This window comes from Phoxinus phoxinus (genome assembly GCF_949152265.1).
Source record: "Phoxinus phoxinus genome assembly, chromosome: 16".
NCBI lineage: Eukaryota > Metazoa > Chordata > Actinopteri > Cypriniformes > Leuciscidae > Phoxinus > Phoxinus phoxinus.
In genome coordinates this window covers 8,570,440-8,591,103 of record NC_136891.1, presented here as the reverse complement: position 1 = coordinate 8,591,103, position 20,664 = coordinate 8,570,440, and the positions used below count along the sequence as shown (strand labels likewise).

The 20,664-nt window shown below is 38.1% G+C and overlaps 2 protein-coding genes across 2 annotated transcripts in view; one reads left to right on the top strand and one right to left on the bottom strand.

Moving 5' to 3' along the window:
• itpkb (inositol-trisphosphate 3-kinase B) overlaps positions 1-16,747 on the bottom strand; it is a 37,962-nt gene extending 21,215 nt beyond the window's left edge. Inside the window, exons 1-2 of the mRNA XM_079639597.1 lie at positions 16,529-16,747; positions 13,168-14,424 (exon numbers count right to left, since the gene is read on the bottom strand). Coding sequence (XP_079495723.1) covers positions 13,168-14,238 — 1,071 coding nt within the window. The 5' untranslated portion in view covers positions 14,239-14,424; positions 16,529-16,747. The remainder of the gene's footprint in view (positions 1-13,167; positions 14,425-16,528) is intronic.
• A 2,807-nt stretch (positions 16,748-19,554) lies between these two features.
• coq8aa (coenzyme Q8A-a) overlaps positions 19,555-20,664 on the top strand; it is a 29,340-nt gene continuing 28,230 nt past the window's right edge. The window contains exon 1 of the mRNA XM_079584258.1: positions 19,555-19,723. The gene's annotated coding sequence lies outside the window, so the exon portion shown is untranslated. The remainder of the gene's footprint in view (positions 19,724-20,664) is intronic.

Genomic DNA, 20,664 nt, shown 5'->3' with positions numbered 1-20,664 from the left:
ATCTGTTAAATACAACAAAATAGCTACAGTATGCAGAGGTTCTGGTTAATATTGAAGCATTTGACATGAAACAGATGCTGTTGGTGTGCTGTGGTTTGGGCCACTGCAGAAAACACAAGGATATTGAAGCACAGGTACAATACAGACATTAAGATCCGAACACCACAGGGTCCTAGTGTACCTCCTGATGACAACACAAATTAAAGTTCAATGGAAATACAAAGTGGATCTGAGAGAAATTTCTATAGTGAGGTAAATATTTAGGATGTGGGAAAACAATACAAGTGGAAAACTTGCAGGAAGAGATGTAGACTTAATCCGAGACAAAATACCCACTGTGTAAAACAACAGCTCTAGATCATAAAGACTTCTAAATGTGTCTGACACAGTTTACTTTCACAGATTATTTGCTTCCATGAAAAATTGTGAGATTTATAATTGTAAAAACACATAAATCTCATGTGGCTTTAAGCCAATACCAGGGTTTTTTGGGGGGGAAATTCTAAGTGTTAAACTGAGCTATACTGCACTCTTATTCATAGATGAAAGCATAGTCAAATTAGTCCAAAATATTTAATAACTGAACACTCAAATGGCCAGAATGTGATTTTACAGTCCAACTACAGAGAAATTGAAGCAAACCAGAATCTATTACCTGTAACGCTTTGAGCACCAAGATGATTGACGTGGCACAAAAAACCAGCACGGGGACGATCAAATTCCAGATGTGCGTGATGAAAGATGACATGGTAAAAATCGGTAAAATCATACACTAGTGTGCTGCGTGCAATCACAACGTAAGCTGGAATTTGAGTGAAGGAAAGTGCAGGGCAATGTGGATTTCTCATTTGTTTCCATACAAAGCATTCAAAAGCACAATTGGCCCATGCAAATATGCTGGCAGGCCAAGCTCAATGTGAAGAGACCACATTAAAACTCTTATGACATGCCTGCGAAGGCCACGAGCGATGCAAATGTTCAGTGTTCTTTAAACTCACCTAGATCTAAGAGTTTGGGATAACATGAGAAACAGCTTATACTTTATGACACCTGCCCATGATTTTGGTCCAAAGATTATATCTGAAACCCTCGAAAACAAAATGCATTGCTCTGTCGCATCTGCACTGTAAATGTTTTTTTTAAGTTTTAGCTCTTAAAAAAAGGTGGCAGTTGAATTATTTTTAACTCCTATGTTTTGAGTTAAATGAACTTGAACTGCTTTTGCTCTTTTAATGTGACTAAATGGGTTTCATGCGTAGGTGTCTATAATGGGTCTGTGGTGTGTTAGTCAAGAGGGTCAGCCATCTCAATGTTTATAATATCTTTAAATAACTAAAGGACAGTGTCACCAGTGTTTTCAGACTGAGATGAGGTCAGCACCTTGTTTTGACATCACCAACGTGATTTGTGAGAAACTGACTTCCTTTTCCCGAAACGGCATGATGAATGAAATATTTTTGTGAGTATTGCAGACCGATGATGAGAGAAGATTTTCATTACAGATTTTTACAGAAAATTACAGAAATCTAATCATAATTTGAAAGGAATAGTTCCCCCAAATATTGTTATAATTTACTCACCTCTGTGTCGTTTTAAAATTGTATAACTTTCATACGGTGGAACAACCCGGGTGAGTGAATGATGACAATTTTCATTTTTAGGTAAACTGTTCCTTTAAGATTTCATATAATAAGCTTTAAACAGTTTTGAAAGCAATTCATAACTTGGAGGCTTAAGATTCCATCATACATATGAGATTACATCAATCACAATGTATTTTAGGAGCAAAACTTTATCGCTAGGAGGTAAATTTACTTGAAATCCTGAATAGTGCTAAGGTTTGATGCAAAATACGAATTCACGAATCTGGTAAACAAGCCTCTCTAGACAGGGTAGCTTGCATTCAGATTAGACAGGGTCTGATATTTGCATGCAGAAACGCATTTGCATGGCTTAGTTTGTGGTTGGAGAAATACTTAAAGGGTTAGTTCACCCCAAAAAATAAAAAAAAATCTGTCATTTACTGATCCCTTTGCCAACCCTTTTCCATGCAATAACAATGAATGATAACTTTGAGATCTTTGAGATGCTCATACTTTTCATGTTCATACTTTTCAATTGGCCAGCATTTCTAAAAATCCTTTTTTTTTGTATTGGTCTTAAGTAATATTCTAATTTTCTGAGATACTGAATTTGGGATTTTCATTAGTTGTCAGTTATAATCATCAAAATTAAAAGAAATAAACATTTTAAATATATCAGTGTGTCTGTGTGTAATGAATGAATATAATATACAAGTTTCCCTTTTTGAATGGAATTACTGAATTAAATCAACTTTTTCATGACATTCTAATTATATGACCAGCACCTGTACTTTTATAATATTTTATGGTGCTTTTTATAGTTCTTCAAATCTTCTTCTTTTTTATTCCAGGGAAGAAAAACGTCATAAGGATGAGTACATGATGGCAGAATTATCCTTTTTGGGTGAACTGTTTTTGTTTTTGTTTTAGTACGAATTTTAAAAGCAGGTGTGCTCACACATTCTTTAGAGCATTACTTATTACAAGATCCAATGGAAAGTATTTGCTGCATGAATTGGGCAGTGACTTGAACAGTTTTTGAAGCGCATTCAAATTCGACTCAATTTTACAATCTGAATGTATTGCAGTTCATTTCCTGGATTGGCTTTGCTCATTTTATCATAAGCGTGTAAAAAATAAACTGAATATAAAAAAGGAGTTAAAGAGAAAACTCTAAGTATGTGTGGTGAAAGCTGACATCTTTAATAGCATTTGATTGCACGCACAACAGGGTCAAAAGGAGAACTAAAGGTAGGTAAGCGACCTCCCCTCTGATGATAAGTGCAACATCATCTCAAAACCACAAAAGTTTCCGACGGCAATGCACCCTGGGAAACACCAAGCACCTATGAGTTCAAGTAGATGTTTGCATGCACTGCAGCACTAGAAGACTATCAAGTCATGCTTATTTTACCGAAGACCACAGATTCTTGCTCTGTAAACATCAACCCGCAATAACAATCAAAGCAAAGCCTCTGAACAAAGGAGACTTAAAACTGCGTAATCTCACAGTGAGCCTAATAACAAGACGTAAGAGTTTTGCAGTCTTGCCTTTCTGGAATACCAGAAAAATAAACTGTCCCGTAGCGGACGTAAATGCAACCGCTTATTTAGACCCCCCTTCCATCTCAAACTCTTCTCCCTTTGCTATTGTATGGCCACTATCAATAGCTCAGGGTTTTGTTCATTTGGGCAGCGGAAGCAGGAGCGCCGTATCGCGAGGGGAGCACTCCGTGGCGCTGGGTCGTGCCATTGTTCTGATAAGGGCAGGGTGAGCTATATCGAGCACAAGGAAAGGGATGCCGCTCTTAACAGCGTCTCCTTGACCTCACGGGTGTTGTTGAAGTTTCCACTGAGCACTGAGGGAGGAAGTGGCTTTTAACCCCTCGAGAGGAACCTCTCTGCGAGACAGGAAAGCGCAGAGGACTCTGAGACAGTATTTTCCACATCTGCAAGCAATACTCAGCAACATAGCCAAAGACTGGGTGTTATTTTCTGGAGGCCTGACAGCCACCATTAGCCCCTTAAGCACCTAAATGCATCCATGGTCAATTCCAGCCTTACCACAAGCTATGACATGTTTTCTTTCTCTATATATATAGACCTATATATATTTATATATACACACACATATATTAGGGATGGGCGTTAATCTTTGCGATTCATTTGAGCTGTTTAACGCATTTTAAAAAAATAACGCAATTGACTGAGCACTTTTTTTTTTGCCTCGTTTTAATGACTTCTTGTTGCGGCTGCTATTGTGAGTGTGTAGAACCAAGTCACCCTGTCATGATGGAGAAGGACAAGGATGGAGTTTTAGGAGGAATGTTTGCATTTAAAAAGTTGCCGATGGCATGTTTGACAAAACAAAGATGCTGTGTACAATTAGCAAAGCTGAATTCAAATAGGCTACCATAGAAGCTGGATGCCCCGAATTTTCGAAAATATGCCGCGTGTTGATATTTTAATTATTTCTGTGTTGTTTAATTTAATTTGGTGATTCTACGTTCAAATATTGATGATTACAAGCTTGGGGGAAATGTGATTAATTGCAATTAATTACAGCAAATTGTGCAATTAATTAGTAAAAAAAAATTATCAATTCCCAGCCCTAATATATATATATATATAAACATGTCATAGCTTGTGGTAAAGCTGGCTACATTGAGCACGGATTTGTACACGCATACATGTATATTCAAATGTTTCTCAGAAAGACAATACTGGTATATATATTATTATTTTTTCTTATAGTCTATATCTATTATTCTTTTTGTGCTTCTGTGAGCTTAAATTTCGACATGCTCCTGCTATCCAAATATCAGCATATGTGGTTATGGTAACCAACAATTATTAATATACAATGTAAAATGGAAGTATAGTCTACTTTATAGTGGAAGTATAGTCTACATTAGCTCATGTACGGCTACATGTTTAAATAGAATGAACTTAAGTTGTGACAAGATGTTAAAGAGTTGTATCATCATTATCAAGTATCATTCGCTCATTTGTGATATTGTATCATCACCTTGAGCCTGACAAAGACATGAGGATGGTTGTTTTGCTTTAGGCTAGACAAATCTTCAGGTATGTATTTGTCCATATTGTTCATTCATTATTGGGTGTCACATAAATGGCACTTGAAATTATGTGACATGCTAAAGCGTAGAGCTTTCTTACGGGAAAAGGTAAGACATTTAAGATATGCATCCATATCTTGAAAATCCTGAGCTACAAGTTTCCATTGGCAAGTCAGGTACATGTCTAAATTCCAGCAGACCGTCCATGTCTGTTCAGAAAAACATGCATGAAAAAAATGAAATTGGGTACAGCTAGACTCGTTCATTCTGTTAGAGCATATTAGGATATACAGCTCAACACTTGTCGGATAGCATTATTTATTATGAATTCCTCTTTGACTGTTGAGAACGAAAACCGTCATGTTCCTTGACACTCCCGCCCTTTCAAAGTATGTCATAGCTGTTCCTGCTTGTCCTGAAACCGGTCTTTTCTCATCAATGACAGGAGAGTTCTTTCACAGAAGCGAGACCTCCCATTAAACTGTCGTTTTACTGCACCCTATGTACACAAAGGTGTAAAGCTGCTATAAGATGCTAAGTAGAAATTTGTATTATTCGCTCCTTGTGGGATTCATTGAAATAAAATACACCCTCTTCTTTACATATTTCCTTGTTTGAAGATGACGTATAATGGAGTAGGGGTGGGTCTGCTATGTAAGGGAACATGTACACAACATAATAGCTCTGCCCCAAAACACAGTGAGCTACTGCCTACATAGGGAGCTTATTAAATAGGAAGCGTCCTAATTGTCATAGTAAAGAGATCCACAGAATCATTTCTGGGCGGGGTTTAATGTAAAGTGTCTAAAGTGAATGTAAACAGACAAAAAAAAATCGGGAACGGTCAAAAAGATCAGATCTGTGCATTAAGACTTGCAGTGTAAACACAGCCTAAGTAAGCGGTCAGTTATTCTGTTTAGTGACGCGAAATGCCATGACTGACCAATTGGAAGCGAGCATTCCACTGAGCCATGCAATAAGGAAAGGCACGCAGGTTTTAACAAGGGGAAGGGAGTTGCAGGCCTGGGTTACGCCTGTGCATCAAAGTCACCACTTCAAGACAGTCTAGCGAAAGTGCAGGGGGCATCAAAGAAGTATAGCTCACTGCTCATTTCCAGGAGTAAACCATTACACACATCTGTTTCTCAGAAAGGCATCACAATAGCATTCCTTATCTTGGCCAGCTGTGCTGAGAATGGCTCGTCTCATTCTGTGTCTCTTTTTCTTTTTGCAAAATTAGTAGAAGTAAATGTTAAGCTTGCAAAACAAAAACAAAACAAAAACATTTAACTTGTAAAAGGCCTTTTCCTCGCATATTACCGGTAAGTGTAAACAACCACACATTAGTAGGTTTCCCAGTATATAGTGTTCTACGGTGCATACAAGTGAAGCCTCCTATTTTAAAAGAGTGGCCAGCGTGAAAGAAAAAACAAGGCCGGTGCACTTCCTGTCTGTTGCATTTGAAACGGCTCCCTCCAGCAGCACTGCTGCAGCAAAGAACCCCAGCTGTTTGAACCAGGCATGCCTTGACGTCAGCTGGTCGCCAGGCAACCGTCAACCACAGGGGTGTTACATTTTCCATTGCTCGTAGCCTTCAGATCCTCCAGTGTATCATGCTACAGCACTTGTATGCTCACAGTTAGGGCGATAGAATCAACCTCACACAAAAACTGTTTGTGTTGGGTTGGCTCGCACTGCGCAGCAGGAGTGTCCGAGTTCAGAGCAAAGCCACGCTAAGACTGAACAAACACTCAGAGCTAGTCTATATCTGGTTGGTGCTGAACATTTAAACTTTATTCAGACAACATATTTAGTATTTTTGGCTTTAAAATATATATTTTTTTGCACTTAAAACACTGTCCTGTCTTTGTTTTATCGTTCCAATATGTCAGCTTCTGGCTCAACCAGTGGCGTAAGTTTGGGGGCGGGACTACCTGTTGGTTTGACAAATGCAAGATTGGGGCAGGGTAAAAAAAATAATTTTAGAAACTATTATTTTTTAAGGTTACATTTAGTCTTGGTACCATGTAGAAGAAATTACACAAAATAGCATAAAAAAAGTAAATCTATAAAAAAAATGTACTGCACATTCTCACTCCTGTTGATATATGATATATTAGTGCATGTGCCAGTATTCATATTGGGTTAATAATCAGTATTGTTAGTGTGGGCACTTCAAAATATTGTGAATAATTGTAGGTAGCGGTACCTTATTATCCAAATTGTTTACATTTTTGAATGTACATTAGCTTATTTTCCATTAACTAGGTTTTAAAATGTATAACATGTATGCTGCGTAAACATTTGGTCCGATTTTCACATGGTCTGAACAAAAAATTTCAGATGGGCTGAAAGAAAATACAAATTCACTCTCTGACAATAGGTGGCGCATATGGAAAAGTAGAAATTAGGGCTGCAACAAGTAATTGATAAAATAAATAATAATAATGAAAATAATAGTGAATGTGTTATACGAAGCACTTAAAAAAAAAGAAGCATATCATTTGACATATTGTGCTTTGACATGCTGTTTAGTCAAATAGACTAGGTTAGGGTTAGTTACTTGTAATTGTAATTATGCATAATTTACTGTTATTAGTATAGTACGTACATGTACTGTAGTAACGTGTAAATAAACCTTAAAATAAAGGTAAAAATAATTTTACCATATATTCTTGTTATACTTTAAAGGTTCTCTAAGCGATCCTGGGTGACGTCACTTCTTGTTAACGTTCGAACTATTGTCAATCAAAACGGAGGCTAGCTAGACCCTCCCTCCTCCTCATCTGCGCACTAACCCCGCAAACCCCACCCCCAAATCCTTCTCGTCGGTTATTGGCTGGAACACTGTTTGTTATGTTTCGTGGTGCGGGTTAGCCCAGTTTGTTTTTGTTGCTGTTTGTGGAGCCTGGGGTGTCTACAGAGATCGCGTTTTTTTAGAGTGTGTTCAGGAGACAGACAGCTAGTGGATAGTGAGGAGATATTTGCTGTATGTGACAAAAAAAAGTTTGGCCTAAAAAATGCGTGACATCGCTTAGAGCACCTTTAATTATCTAAAATTCTTGTACAAGTAACTGTATTTTTATGAGGGCAGTAAAAGGACTATTGTAATGGAGTATACATGTTATGTTCAGTTGGTGGCATGTGTTTTTCCCACCTCGTACACAAGTTAACATTTACTCTATGCTTTTATTTTTCTTTATTATCATTTAGTAAATGAACTTCTGCTTTCAAATGTAAGCAATTGGTTTAAATTTTAACCACTTTTTTGCACAAAGTGATTAATTGTACATAGCCAGATACAATCACTTAGCACATTGTTTGAAGGACAACATTGAGCAGGATGTGGAATTTTGTAAATAATGGATCCATATTAAATTAATGTGCTATACTTTAGTTCGATAATTTTTTTATTTAATATTTTGTACTTTTAGGGGATTTTATGGTACTAAATTATATTTATGGAATAGTTATGATCCATTTATAACCTATTAACCCCTTTTTGAGCATTGACCGGAAAATTAAATTTCCAACTTAAACTGTCGAGGAACTTGAATGCTTTGGAGCACAGACTTTAGTATGGATCACACGCTTTAGATTATTGCTAAAGTGAAAACATTTTTTATAGAAGTTTATTATTATGAAAAAAATACTATTTTAAATCTTATATGAAATATATATTTTCCACAAAATGTTTTTATCTAAAACTGTGAGAAAAGCAAAGCCATAAATCTAAGCAAGTTGAACTTTCAAATTTGAGGTTAATACCCCCATAAATTGGCTTTCAGTATAATATTGTTTAGGCGCAGTCTCCCTTTCAGTTCATAATGCTCTTGCTCACTTTTCACTATCCAATCAATTCATGATCTCTCAAATGGTGACTTGTTAGGAATAATTAAATTATGTAATGCCAACTAATATGAGAACAACAACAACATTTCCCAACATACCGGCACTCATGTGAGTGTGTTCATTCAGTTAGCACCGCACATGAACATGTGTGCCACACACACTATCTCTAGAAAGCTGTCCGCACTTTCTGTTGCCTACAGCAATCCACAGGCCTAGACATGTTTCATCATATCTTGTTCACATTTTTACATAAACTTTAAAAGCCTTTTGGGTTTACATTAGGGTTAAAACAGCCAATAATATGCCAGAGCTTATTAAACTGCCAATTATTTTAGTGTAATGTAACATCATTCCAATATTGACCTATAGTCATCATCAAGGCCTACATAAGCAGAACAAATAGAGCAGTTTTTAAGCTTTACATTCCAGAAATGTAGTGTGCAAATAGATTAAGTAATACTCTAAAAAGCAATGGTTTTCAAAAAGTTTTAGTTTAAGACAGATTTTCACTAGAGTGGACATCAAGTGGTACCATAGTTGTTCAGACATTGAAATTATTATTTTATGTGTATCATTTTATATATTATATGTTATATTGTGTGAGGGGATAGATTGTTGTATTTCTTTTTTCCTTTTAGAAATTGATTAATCCTATTTATTTTGCTATCCTAACTAAACATGATTATATGGTTAGTTGCATTTTATTATTTGCATTTAACATTTTCATCTTCTGATCCTATAAGTCACACCAAAATGAGAGCCACTGCACTGATGTAAACTAACCTGAATCATGCAATATAATGCAACTCCACGTTTTGGTAAGTAAACAAAAAGTGGCAATGTAAATGTTCACAGCTTTGTTCACAGCAGGCTTGGTTAGGCTACACTTGCTGTTGGGTTTGCTAGAGCAAGTAACCACAAGCCTCTGTGCAGAGACAGACAGACAGACAAACACACACACACACATTCACAAGGGTTCTTCCCTCATCTGATTGACACAGGAAAAGGAGACACCATATCAGGGGAGATACTGAGCATGCAGAAAAGTGAACCACATCTCTGACTTGCACTGGAACAAGTGTATCTTGTGCATCTCATCTTTCTTAATTAATAGAACTTGCCGCATAAACAACAACAACAGTGCATTGCAAACGTTTAGTTAAAACAGCAGGTAGAACATTTTTCAAAACATTTCAAACAATAATTAATAGTGGGGCAAAGCATAGCCTATAGCAAATGGTGCATTTTTGACACACTTAAACAACCAGTCCAGGTGCATAGCCCAAAGCACATCCAGGTGATACACCTTTAACCTGGTTGCAAGTAGGAAGTGCACAGAATTTGAGAAATCTTGAGAAACTCATCTGTGGTGTAGTTTCACTTTCTGTGCTATTCGAAAACATTCGGTGATCCAAAAAAAATGTATGAGTTTGCAGTCTCGTAAAGTGAAATGTGCAACAGCTGTCAAAGGAACCAAAGGAACCGTGCTTGAGGGATCCCCTCTGCTGAGCACATGGGACGTAATTAGCAGCACTAAACCACAACACACACCCATTAGCGCTTAAAAGGCAAGCCCACTGGAAACTTTTCTGGGTCGCTTGTTTGACTAAAAGCACTGATAACAAGTTTGTGGTTTTTATCACTGTTCATTTTTTCCGAAGGCCCAGTGCAGCCCACAAAACAGAAACCACGCTGCAAGTGTTTGTAGAGTAAAATTAATACAGATATGTTTATCGCTCATGAATTTCACCCCATAATGTGTTACTGTGAGTGCGAGAGGCTAAGCAGAACCATGAAATGTGAGATAAACCTGTTTTGGAAAAAACGAATGAGATAATTGAAAGCATCTGTCTTTCCATTCTTAGAGTGATAACCCTTTGGAAAATGTGCTTGTGATATCACTTGTGATCCCTCAGAGCCTGGAAACAACCGAAGAAATAAACTTAAACAACCACAGAATATTTCAACAGTCTAAGAACACAGTGTGAGCCAAAGGGCTTTCCTACAAAGCTGTCTACAAAAAAGAAATGAGACCCTAAAGCGAAGAGCACACTGGTCTGAGCCAAGCCAATTTCAGTAATACATACATAAAAACATGAACTGAAGTCATCTAAAAAGGTCAATACATGTTAACTGAAACATAGACTAAGCCAGGGATGTGCTAAGAAACTACATATTTATTTTGTTTAATGACTTTATTTCGCAGGACAATGAAGGGATAGGAAAGTACAGGTAGAAAGCGGAGAAGAACAGGACAGGGACATGACCGTGGACTGAGGTGATCCCGGATCCCTCTGTGTCAAGGCACCATTGACAAATCTGTTGTAAGGAAACCCCCTGTATTATTATCCTGGTTTCAAATTCAACCGTCCCAAATCAGACACAGGGGCGTTCACATACGACACGTCCTTGTGCTCTAAAGCGGCTAGACAGAGCAAAACATAATAGAATAGAGTGCAAGGATCTCTTTTTTTTTTTTTTTTACCTGACAGACCATCTTGAAAATGCAACGTTGTCAGCGCCACGAGCAGCCATCAGACGTGCAACTGTACCTCAGGCAACCCGAGATCTGAGTCCTGACTTGTCCTTTTTAGTGTCCCATAAAAATTATATAAAATATTTCAAAAAATAAGTCAACATCACTAATTGATTAGACTAGAACACTTTTTAGCAGCAAAGCTTTAATTAGCGTTCTGACAGAATGCTAATCGACTAGTCAATTACAACCATGACCCATCCCTAATGTAAGCTTAATATAAAGCACAAATCCTAGTCTTTAACTTGTGCTGGTCTAGAGTGCACCAGTAAATATGACCAGTAAAGTGAGCAATAAAAAGCTCCTTTTTATTGACTGTTCCCTGAATCCCAACCACATGCGGCTCTTCTAGTACGTCTGCCCGCCGAAACCAAAGCCATTCCATTGTAAATGCACATGTCCGGGAACAGCAAAGATTCCATCGCAGAAATTCAAGTTTATCAAGTAATCTCGCCCTTGTGATCACTGAGAATAGTTAAACAATCTTTTATGAGTGCTATCATTCCTCCAGATACTACAATAGGATGTTTGCTCTCCCCGACTGTGTGTTTACAAGAAATAGACGTCACATAAAAGGGACCTACGGCATAGATCCTGTGTGGCAAGCAGAGCCACATTATTCTACAACTTAGTGTGAGGCTGGAGGACTGTGTGACATCCATGTCTAAACAATGAGCTCCTCTGTAACAGCATGCTAGCTGCAGGGTCTCTTGATGCGTCTGCAAACGCAACATGCCTAAATAGGCGGGCCCACACATTCTCACGAGGGCAAACATGTCGCAGAGACAAGCGCAACCCCAAAGAAAATGCGTCACACATGTCACTCTACAGGACATGATTGTATAAGCTAATGAGTTTTTGTATAGCTGCAAATGCAGTTGATTATCAGGTCTTCATGTTTCAATTACTTATATATGTTTTTGCTTGAAAAGCTAATTCTTAACATACTGGTAAAGTATTTATTCCCATGTAACCACTTCATTTAACGACAAATAATGAATAAAACAGAGAGTATGATACCATAGAATAGTTGCTGTCACTAACTTTACATGTACACCACTATGTGTTCCTCACTCTGTTTTGTACTTTGTTTAAAGGGCGGCCAACTAAAGTCAGAGAAAAAAGTCCATCTGACAGCAGGACACAGAAGTACCTTTGTATGTGAGAATGTCAACAGTTACTCTGGGTGAATACAGACGAGCACTGAGCAGGAAAGCGCAAGGACAGTGTAAATGCACTGGAGGAAGTCGAGAATACACTAGATTAATTGTGAGACTGACCAGTACGTGTATCTTCTCAAGGTAAAATCTATGCCCCTGAAATAATTTCTGCCAATCACAGAAATTGCAGACAAGCAATTGCATCTGAATCTGACCATAATAATAATTTCATAAGCATAAGCTTATGAAGCACAAGCACATTTCATAAGCATTACTGTAGCTTAAACAGAAGTACAAGGTACTACTAGCCACACCAAAGTCATGGGTCCGATTCACAGGGAATGCTTGAATTGATAACATGTACCTTGACTGCAATGTAATTCGCATTGGATTACAGTGTTAAATGCATAAATGTAAGCTAGATTTGCTGCCCCAAATTAAAAACCCATTCCAGGATCAGACTGCTTGAATTAAAACAAAAGTGTGTTGCTTGTATTATTAACGTGTTATTAGTGTGTTGCTCAGGACATATAAAAGGCTGTTGTGATCATGTGAAGCCGGGTTCAGGTCCTAGTTCTCTCTGACATCTTTTCTGACTTCCTGTATACTCCCAGAAATTATTTAGCAAAAACTGTACCTCTAGGGGTACAACAGCCTGTCACCAGGGAAGTACCCTTAAAGGGAGAACTTTGTACCTGATTTACCCCTAAAAAGACCCTAGTAGTACTTTAAGGGTACATTACTAGTATATACTATTATAAGGTACTAATATGGACCTTTTAGGGGTAGATAAGATTTTAAGATTTTTCCTTTAAGAGTACTGGATTGGTTGAACCCTTAAAGGTTCAATTTATTCACACTTTTTGACAGTGTACTTTCCTGTCAATTATCCACTATCCTGTCTACTAAAGCCAACAAATTAAATTAAAAAGGACATCATAATTATGTTGACTTACCGCTTTCTGTTGTGTCTGCAGGAAAGCTGGGGACCGCTCTGTGTCACTGGAGATGTCGTCCTCTGATTCCTCCCAGGACGAGGAGAATCCCGTTGAGGAGGCAGAAGAAGAGGAAAGCTTTCTCACGGCTCTGTTAGTTTGAGGACTAACCTGAGGCTCCGTGCCCTCCCCACTGACCTCCATGCCGTGGTCCGTAATAATGACAGCAGGGATAGAGCCCAACTCTGGACTAACCCAGTCACACTCTGCCTGAGTTTCTGCTGGCTCAGCTCCCGGCTTTGTCAAACATGTCTCGGTCCAAGATGCTGAGCACTCGTTGGCCTCTGGTGAAGTCCTGGAGTGATTGTCTGTAGGGCTGTCAGCTTCGCTCTTAATTCCTGCTGATGTGCTCTCAAGTGGGCCGCCCTCTTCTCTATTTGGGTCAGCCCTGTCCTTCTCCTCACTGCTGACCTGCAGCCCCTCCTCCGTGCAGGAGAAGCGCTTTCCATTTTGCAGTTCTTTGGGGATCCCTGTTGAGTGATCCTTGTTCTGTGTTGCAAGTGTTTCCTCTGGATTCAAGCAAAGGTTGGCGAGTTGGACAGGGACAAAGTTCGGGGGAGTTTTCCTGGAAATTCGTGGGCTTCGTTGAGCCTCTCTGCTGTGAGTCTGAGCAGATATTTGGGCCTCAAACAGATCCACCTTCTTGTTCACCTCCACATTCTGCAGTTCCTTGCCGCGCTCAATTTGCTGAGCGGCACGTCGCTCTTCGTTCTCCTGTTCTTCCTCTAGGCCGGACCCACTGAGTCTGCGCACACGACTTCCCACATGCACACCCAGTGATTCTGGCCGTCGGCATGGTGAAAGTGCCCTTTGACAACTGGAACCGGTACCTGTTGGGAAGACAAAGGATTTGCCTCCAGACCCAGGGCTCAGGCTTCCTGGGCTATAGGGACCTCCGCTGCCCCCCAGTACCGGGCTAAATGTAGAACGACTGGGCACTGGGAGCACAGGCCTTCCTGTTCGAGGGCTGCTCTTACTGGTCAGGTTGTTGGGGTTCATCATTATCAGGCTGTTCAGAGCATAAGCTGCCATAGTGGCAGGCTGACTCTGTCCGTTTTTTCTCCCATTTAGGTCTATTCATCCAAGGTCCACTGGCCTTTGGAGCCAACCATTGTTGGAGGGACCGAAGGAAAGCTGACACGTAGAATAAAATACAATCCCTGACTCCTTTCCTCATTCATATATTATGTCCACTTCTGGTTCATCCTTAGCAGAGGGCTGAAAAGAAGCACAAACGATTTTTAAATAGCAAATATCAAGTGTTAATTGTTGTGTGCCATTGTGCAAAAATACTGAATGCAATAGCTGATTTAACAAGCAAGACTGCCTGAATAAATTCTATAAATATGCGAGCATTTCAGAAATGCAAAAGTGCCTTGGGCTGATTATTGTGGTCACTCTCTTCATATTCATTTGCATGAAACACTTCTGCTGAAATACAGATAAAAAATGTCTCATGTGAATGCTTTGTTCGATTTTTAGAATTGTGTTGGTTTTGATTGCTATCAAGATGTCTCCGTTGGCCTCTGTGGTGAGACCTTGGCATACTGAAAACTTTTTTAACAAGTTTTGCTTGTCTTTCTATCTAATACCCTTTTATTTATTTGTTTGAGTAATCTTTACTAAATCCCACTGCTTATTCAGTTAGGGAGTCATATTATGAACATGAACCCACAGTTCTATGTGTGTCGGGCAAAATACTTCTTTCCATTTGTAGAAATATAAACAGAGCAGATCAAATATTGGAAACACTTACTACTAAAAGAGACGGTCAACATAACCTTTTATGTCTTCTTCACTGGAAAAAAGAATGACTGAGGCTGTAATACAATACAACTTCATGTAAAAAATAATATTCCACATACCATAACCCTCATATCACATTTAGTTTGTCTTGGCACTCTATAAACGAAAACATAATGGTGCACTGCACATTAATTCTGAAATACCAAAAAAGTACCCGTGTCTAGTACCTTGTGAGGCCTCAACCCCACTGATGTTAAACATCTGAGGATCTTAAGAAAAAACAGTCTGTGAGGTATCAGTTAGCTGCTTCCATTTATAGCAAAATCTATGACGTGGGAAAAAAAGATTTGTTTAACTTGTGTACTGAAATTGAATTACCTCATTGGCTGAAGCAAATTATTTCATAATGAACCAGAACAATTTTCTGCAAGTTTTCCAAGTGGGACTAATTATTTTTGCAGTTGAGGCAAATGATCCGAGGATCAACACACCGAAGAAAGAAGCAAAATATATTTGTATAGAAACGGTTTGGTTGCAAATAATTTTCCTAAACACTATGTCAAGATCCTCACCTTCCAACAACTATATGCGAATTAAAAATCCACCTATGAATTCGGATGTTTGATTGAATAGTGATGTCTTTCGCATAGTCAAGATTAACATCACTAAGAAGTTAGGTAGGATGGACAGATTGTGCTCTGCATGTTAACTCGAGGGGAGAGGTCAAGGTTGGAATGCACCTCCTCTCTCTCAGAACACAACCACCACCCTTTTAAGTGATTTTAACGGTCCATTATGCTATGACATTTCAAATGCATCTTGAGACATCCCACCTCACTGGTGAAACACTACCACAATGTGTTTCAAGTGTGATGTCTAAAATTATCACAGAGGATCATAAAGCTGCAGAGTGCTAATATGAACTAAAATGACTCAAAGAAAATTACTCTCGTGAGGCTCAACAAAAGCCCTTCACTGAACTGCCTACTCTTTGGCATTCACTGAATTTGAATGAGCTGGAAAACACGTGGTGACTCTTATGAACTCAGTAGAAGAAGCATTTGTCACATTCTTATTCCAAGAACATTTTTATTCCATTGGGATTATTAACTAATTTATAAAACGCGCATGAATATAGGAACATTAATGGGTAGTGAACTCTCTCTGTGTTACAAATAAAACTTAATCACATGTATTGCAGAGGTGGAAAACAATACTATGCATTCACGCCCTACATTGATTGAGTGTAAGCTATTATGGACAGTTCGGACGTATATTTCCAGAGTATTTCAAATGTTTTCAGAACAGCGGTGCCGATAACATAAACGTTCTATTGTCATCACTACTGGAGCTTTCTCAGCAACCCCTTATTAACGAACTCCGAAATGAAAATGCTTAAACCTACATCATTACAGTGCCATTAACTGAACTAGATATCTGCTGCTCTCTCTATACACTTCGTGAAGTCATATAGTTGAGTCTGGCTGTTTAAGTCTCCTTCATGTAGACGTTTAAAAAAAAGAAAGAAAAAAAAAGTGAACTTTTACAGAATGCCACACCAAAGTCGGATGCTTACCTACAAGTCTCCTTGTTGCAGACGCTGTTGTTTAAATTGTCCAAGAAGCGCGTACTAGCGAATTCGGGACACGTAGCAGAAGAAGAATAACTTGAGCTGCTCCGCTGCTGCTACATTCCAGGAGTTATTTCGCCTATTTAAATCAATGTATCTGTGTTACTGTGTATCGCACGAGCTGTTCGACACCTCGCGTCAGAGCCGTATGTTTGTTTAATGTACAAAAGGCAGGAAGGAAGTTAAAATGACAGTGAGTCTGAATTCAACGGAACAGGCAGAGCCTCCGCGAGCTCTTTCACACTTTCAGCGCAAGGGGAAGAAGAACGACTTGATGTCTAAGACTTCAGCTCAGAGGAGAAGAGCTCTAGTTGATTTATTGCTTTATTTATTAGGCTGCTGAACATATTGACGTTTGTGTGTTTGGACGGTTTCTTGCTTTGTTTACACGTAGGCTATTTTACAAATATGCCAGTCAATAGTTTTGAACCACTTGACTGAATGTCACTTGACTTGAGGCTTAAGCTTCAGTTGGTAAATAAACATCATATAGTAGCCTATATAGTAGTTAAATAAACATAATATAGTAGCATTAATATATAGCCTATAGGCTAGCCTACTATATTATTAGGCTACTACATTCAGTCATACATGACACACTTTCTCAATTAGCCTACATTTTAAAATGAATAAATTACATGTATAACTTTCTGCAAAAAAACAAACAAAAAAACATGAACTAATAATAACCAAATATTCAGAATAGCAGTTGATCATTATGGTTTTTGCAGTATTTGATTCTTAATTTATTACATTTATATCCATATTCCGTGCAGGACATATTTGCATCCTTGCTGTTAAGCATTATATTGTAGTTATATGTGCTGATCTATTAAAGAATATTGTTATTAAGTGTTACTCATTCATTCTTTTGACAACCAGTTGTAGTTTGAATTACTTACCAGCAAGTAGAAAAAGGGTCTTAGTGGCTCAGTGGAAATTCCTTCTCGGATGTATGGTTATGAAAAGCATAAAAACAGGCCTAGACTCTGTCAAAGGTCAAAAAGGAAGATGTGAAGTTCATCAACCGGGCTGACCTGCTATTATATAGTTCACCCACCACAACAATTCATGTTACTGCTGCCAATGTACAGTATGATAAAACTGTTCTGATTTTCTTTCTTTCTCTCTTATGACCAGCCCCATCAACAAAGGAAAGTGTGTCATATGCACAAGTAAAATGGATGGAAAATATAATGCTTTAGTGGCCACTCTGATTTGAATGAGACGGGTTTGCTGATAGGTGGTATGAAAATTCATTTTCCATCCTCTATGTTGGAGACGGGGTGCATGACCGTGTTCAGCAATACTATTCCTTTCTTCAAAGTATAGAGCTGTCTCTGAGATCTTTCGAAGTTTCAGGATATGTGGGCCCTCCAGCCAACCTAATTCATTTCCACCAACATTTCCCTATCAACTGCAACGACTATAAAGTCATGTCCGTGCAATCGTAGAGCTCATATATGCATTTCAAATGAGTTAGTTAGAAATCAGCCACATTAAACTAAATCATCTTTAAGACAAAGTTGAGAAATTGCACAATGATGTTCTTGCATTTAAACATGTTTGTTAAAATTACTTGAGAATCTTTGAGTATTGCATTGGTTGATGATTCAACCTTGCAGAAGCAGAAGTTGAGAAATAAAGCTTCACATACTTATTATGAATGTGTTGCACCAAAGCAAACGCTTATTCTATTTCTCTGTTTGTATATTTTTCATAATTTCTTTGTATTCTTTCTAAATGTGTCAAGTTATAGCTTACTGTATATAAACATCATGTACAGCATGCTTGATTACGTTTATGTTTTACTAAGTTTTAGAGTCCAGCTTTATCCAGTAAAGCAAGGCCTCTTTAATACGCAGGCCAGCCACAATATAAGCAGCATGGAACATAGACTAAACTAGGGATAAAACTCGGATGAGTTTTGACATATCGTTTATAGATCAAATTTTCTTCATTCAATTAAATAAGGAAACAAACAAGTAAAAGTTCACGATTAACATGTAATGAAGTCACTACTCTCAAATCACAGAATAACTCATATACAAGACACGTATTCCACCTAGTGGAACAACACAGAACATGCACCAATATTTTCAATGAATCATTAGTAGGCTAATACTTGAAAGAGCTTTTTTTTATGTCCTCACAAATACCCTTTGTATCATAAATTGCATGATGGGTTATATAGTCCTCTGTCAGGCAGTATAGGCCTATTTGTTTAATTATTCATAAGCATGCCATTCGGTTACTGTGTTTTTGGGTCAGTCGCCGGTTTTGGGCCAATAGACCTTATTCACACCAGCTCCATATTTGATTTTTTAACGAGAGTGAAAGCGAGGTTGTGACGATTTAAAGACATATCAGTGGGTTATACTGTTACTTAATGTGTTTATGGACTGTTCTGCAGACGAAACACTGCAACAAAAACATTTTTAAAAAGTTTTAGTAGGCCTAGACAAAAAACTCCAGACAGCGCTGTGGAAAATTATAAGTAACCAAGGAGCTTTATACAGCTTTTTACTGCGGATACCACTAACAACACACGGCAATCTCACAGCCTCGCTTTCATACCATGTTTCATCGTGCTGCTGTGACGGGGGCTTCTGAACCACTAGAGGGCAGTATATGATCAAAGCATGATGTTGTTTTGAAATTTAATTATGCGTAATTTCAATATTATGATTTGTTAAAAACTGCAGTAGGAATCGGTTTAATCCTTGTGATGCAACTGCTCATGAATAAATAATAAGACAGACTAATTAACTATATTACTAAAATATGGCTAATGAAGCACATCACCACAAACTTCCAATTTAGCATTGCGGTAAAAATTTCAAGACGTTCTTTGTAATGAGAGTTTTATATAAAATGTTTGTCCTTTGTCGTTGTCAGTATATAAAGGGTCAACCTTCGTTGACTGAAGAAGAAAAGAACCAATAAAATCGCAGATGAAGTTTCCAACCACTGCTCGCGTCGCGTCTACTGAGTAACCAATAGCAGCCGAGTGGGGGAGGGGCCAAACAGCTCTGACAAACACACTTGAGAAGGGTAAACAGATATCACCTCATGGACGCAGATCCAGCGTACACAGAGAGCTGGACACTGGAAACAGAGACGTATTTGATAATTCTGTTGGTAAGTACAAATTAATCAATTTCTTAGGCTGAATAAACTCATATTAATGCGTTTAAGTCGTTTAATGAAAATCTGTAATGTGAAGAGCGCAGATTGTTTTTAAGTAACGTGTACTTTAGATGGCTGGCTAACAGACGTTCAAAACACACGTGTCGTGGTACCATACTTTGACCTGGATTCGAATGGTGTTTTAATACGTGTATATTGTTATATTTATGTGCATATAGATTGGTAAGGTTGCACGTACATTGCGCATGTGTTTTGATTCTGTCCACGTGGTCCTGGGAACATATAGTGCAATTTTAATAACCCTTTAACCAAAGAACTCCGTAATATTCTGTATAGTCTATTCATTACGGTGTTGATTGCTATGCAAAACTCTGTCAAAGCACAAGGCCTGTTCGTTTACACTACACTTGAACTCCTCTAGGATTGCTGGTGCTATTATGTGCCAGAAATCTTGCAAAACAGTAAGGGTTGGTACACACAGGTAGAGATGTGGTATGCATGATCTGTTTTGTTTGGAAAACACACTACCAAAACAAAACAAAAATCAGTTATTGCCTTCTTTTGCAGTGAGGTCATCTTTAAAATAATAGACATTTAATTTAATTAAAAAGCAATAGCATATATCTTTATTATGATTAAGTTTATTTTATTACCCTATTTGTAAACTGTTGTAGCATATTGTACAGTACAAATAAAATGCATTAAAACACTTTTGCCAGTGGGGTACAATATAAACTATATGCAATTAACTAATACATACTTTAACTTGAATGACCCAACTGAAGGGCACAATATGGCTTGTTTTGATTTTGCGTTATTGCTTCACTGCAAATGCAACTGGTGTATCAGTCAGATGCCAGGTAAGTCATAAAATGCATCTTATGATTTTTATCTTGCACAAATCTTCTTACACAAATGTGCTTATCTTACAC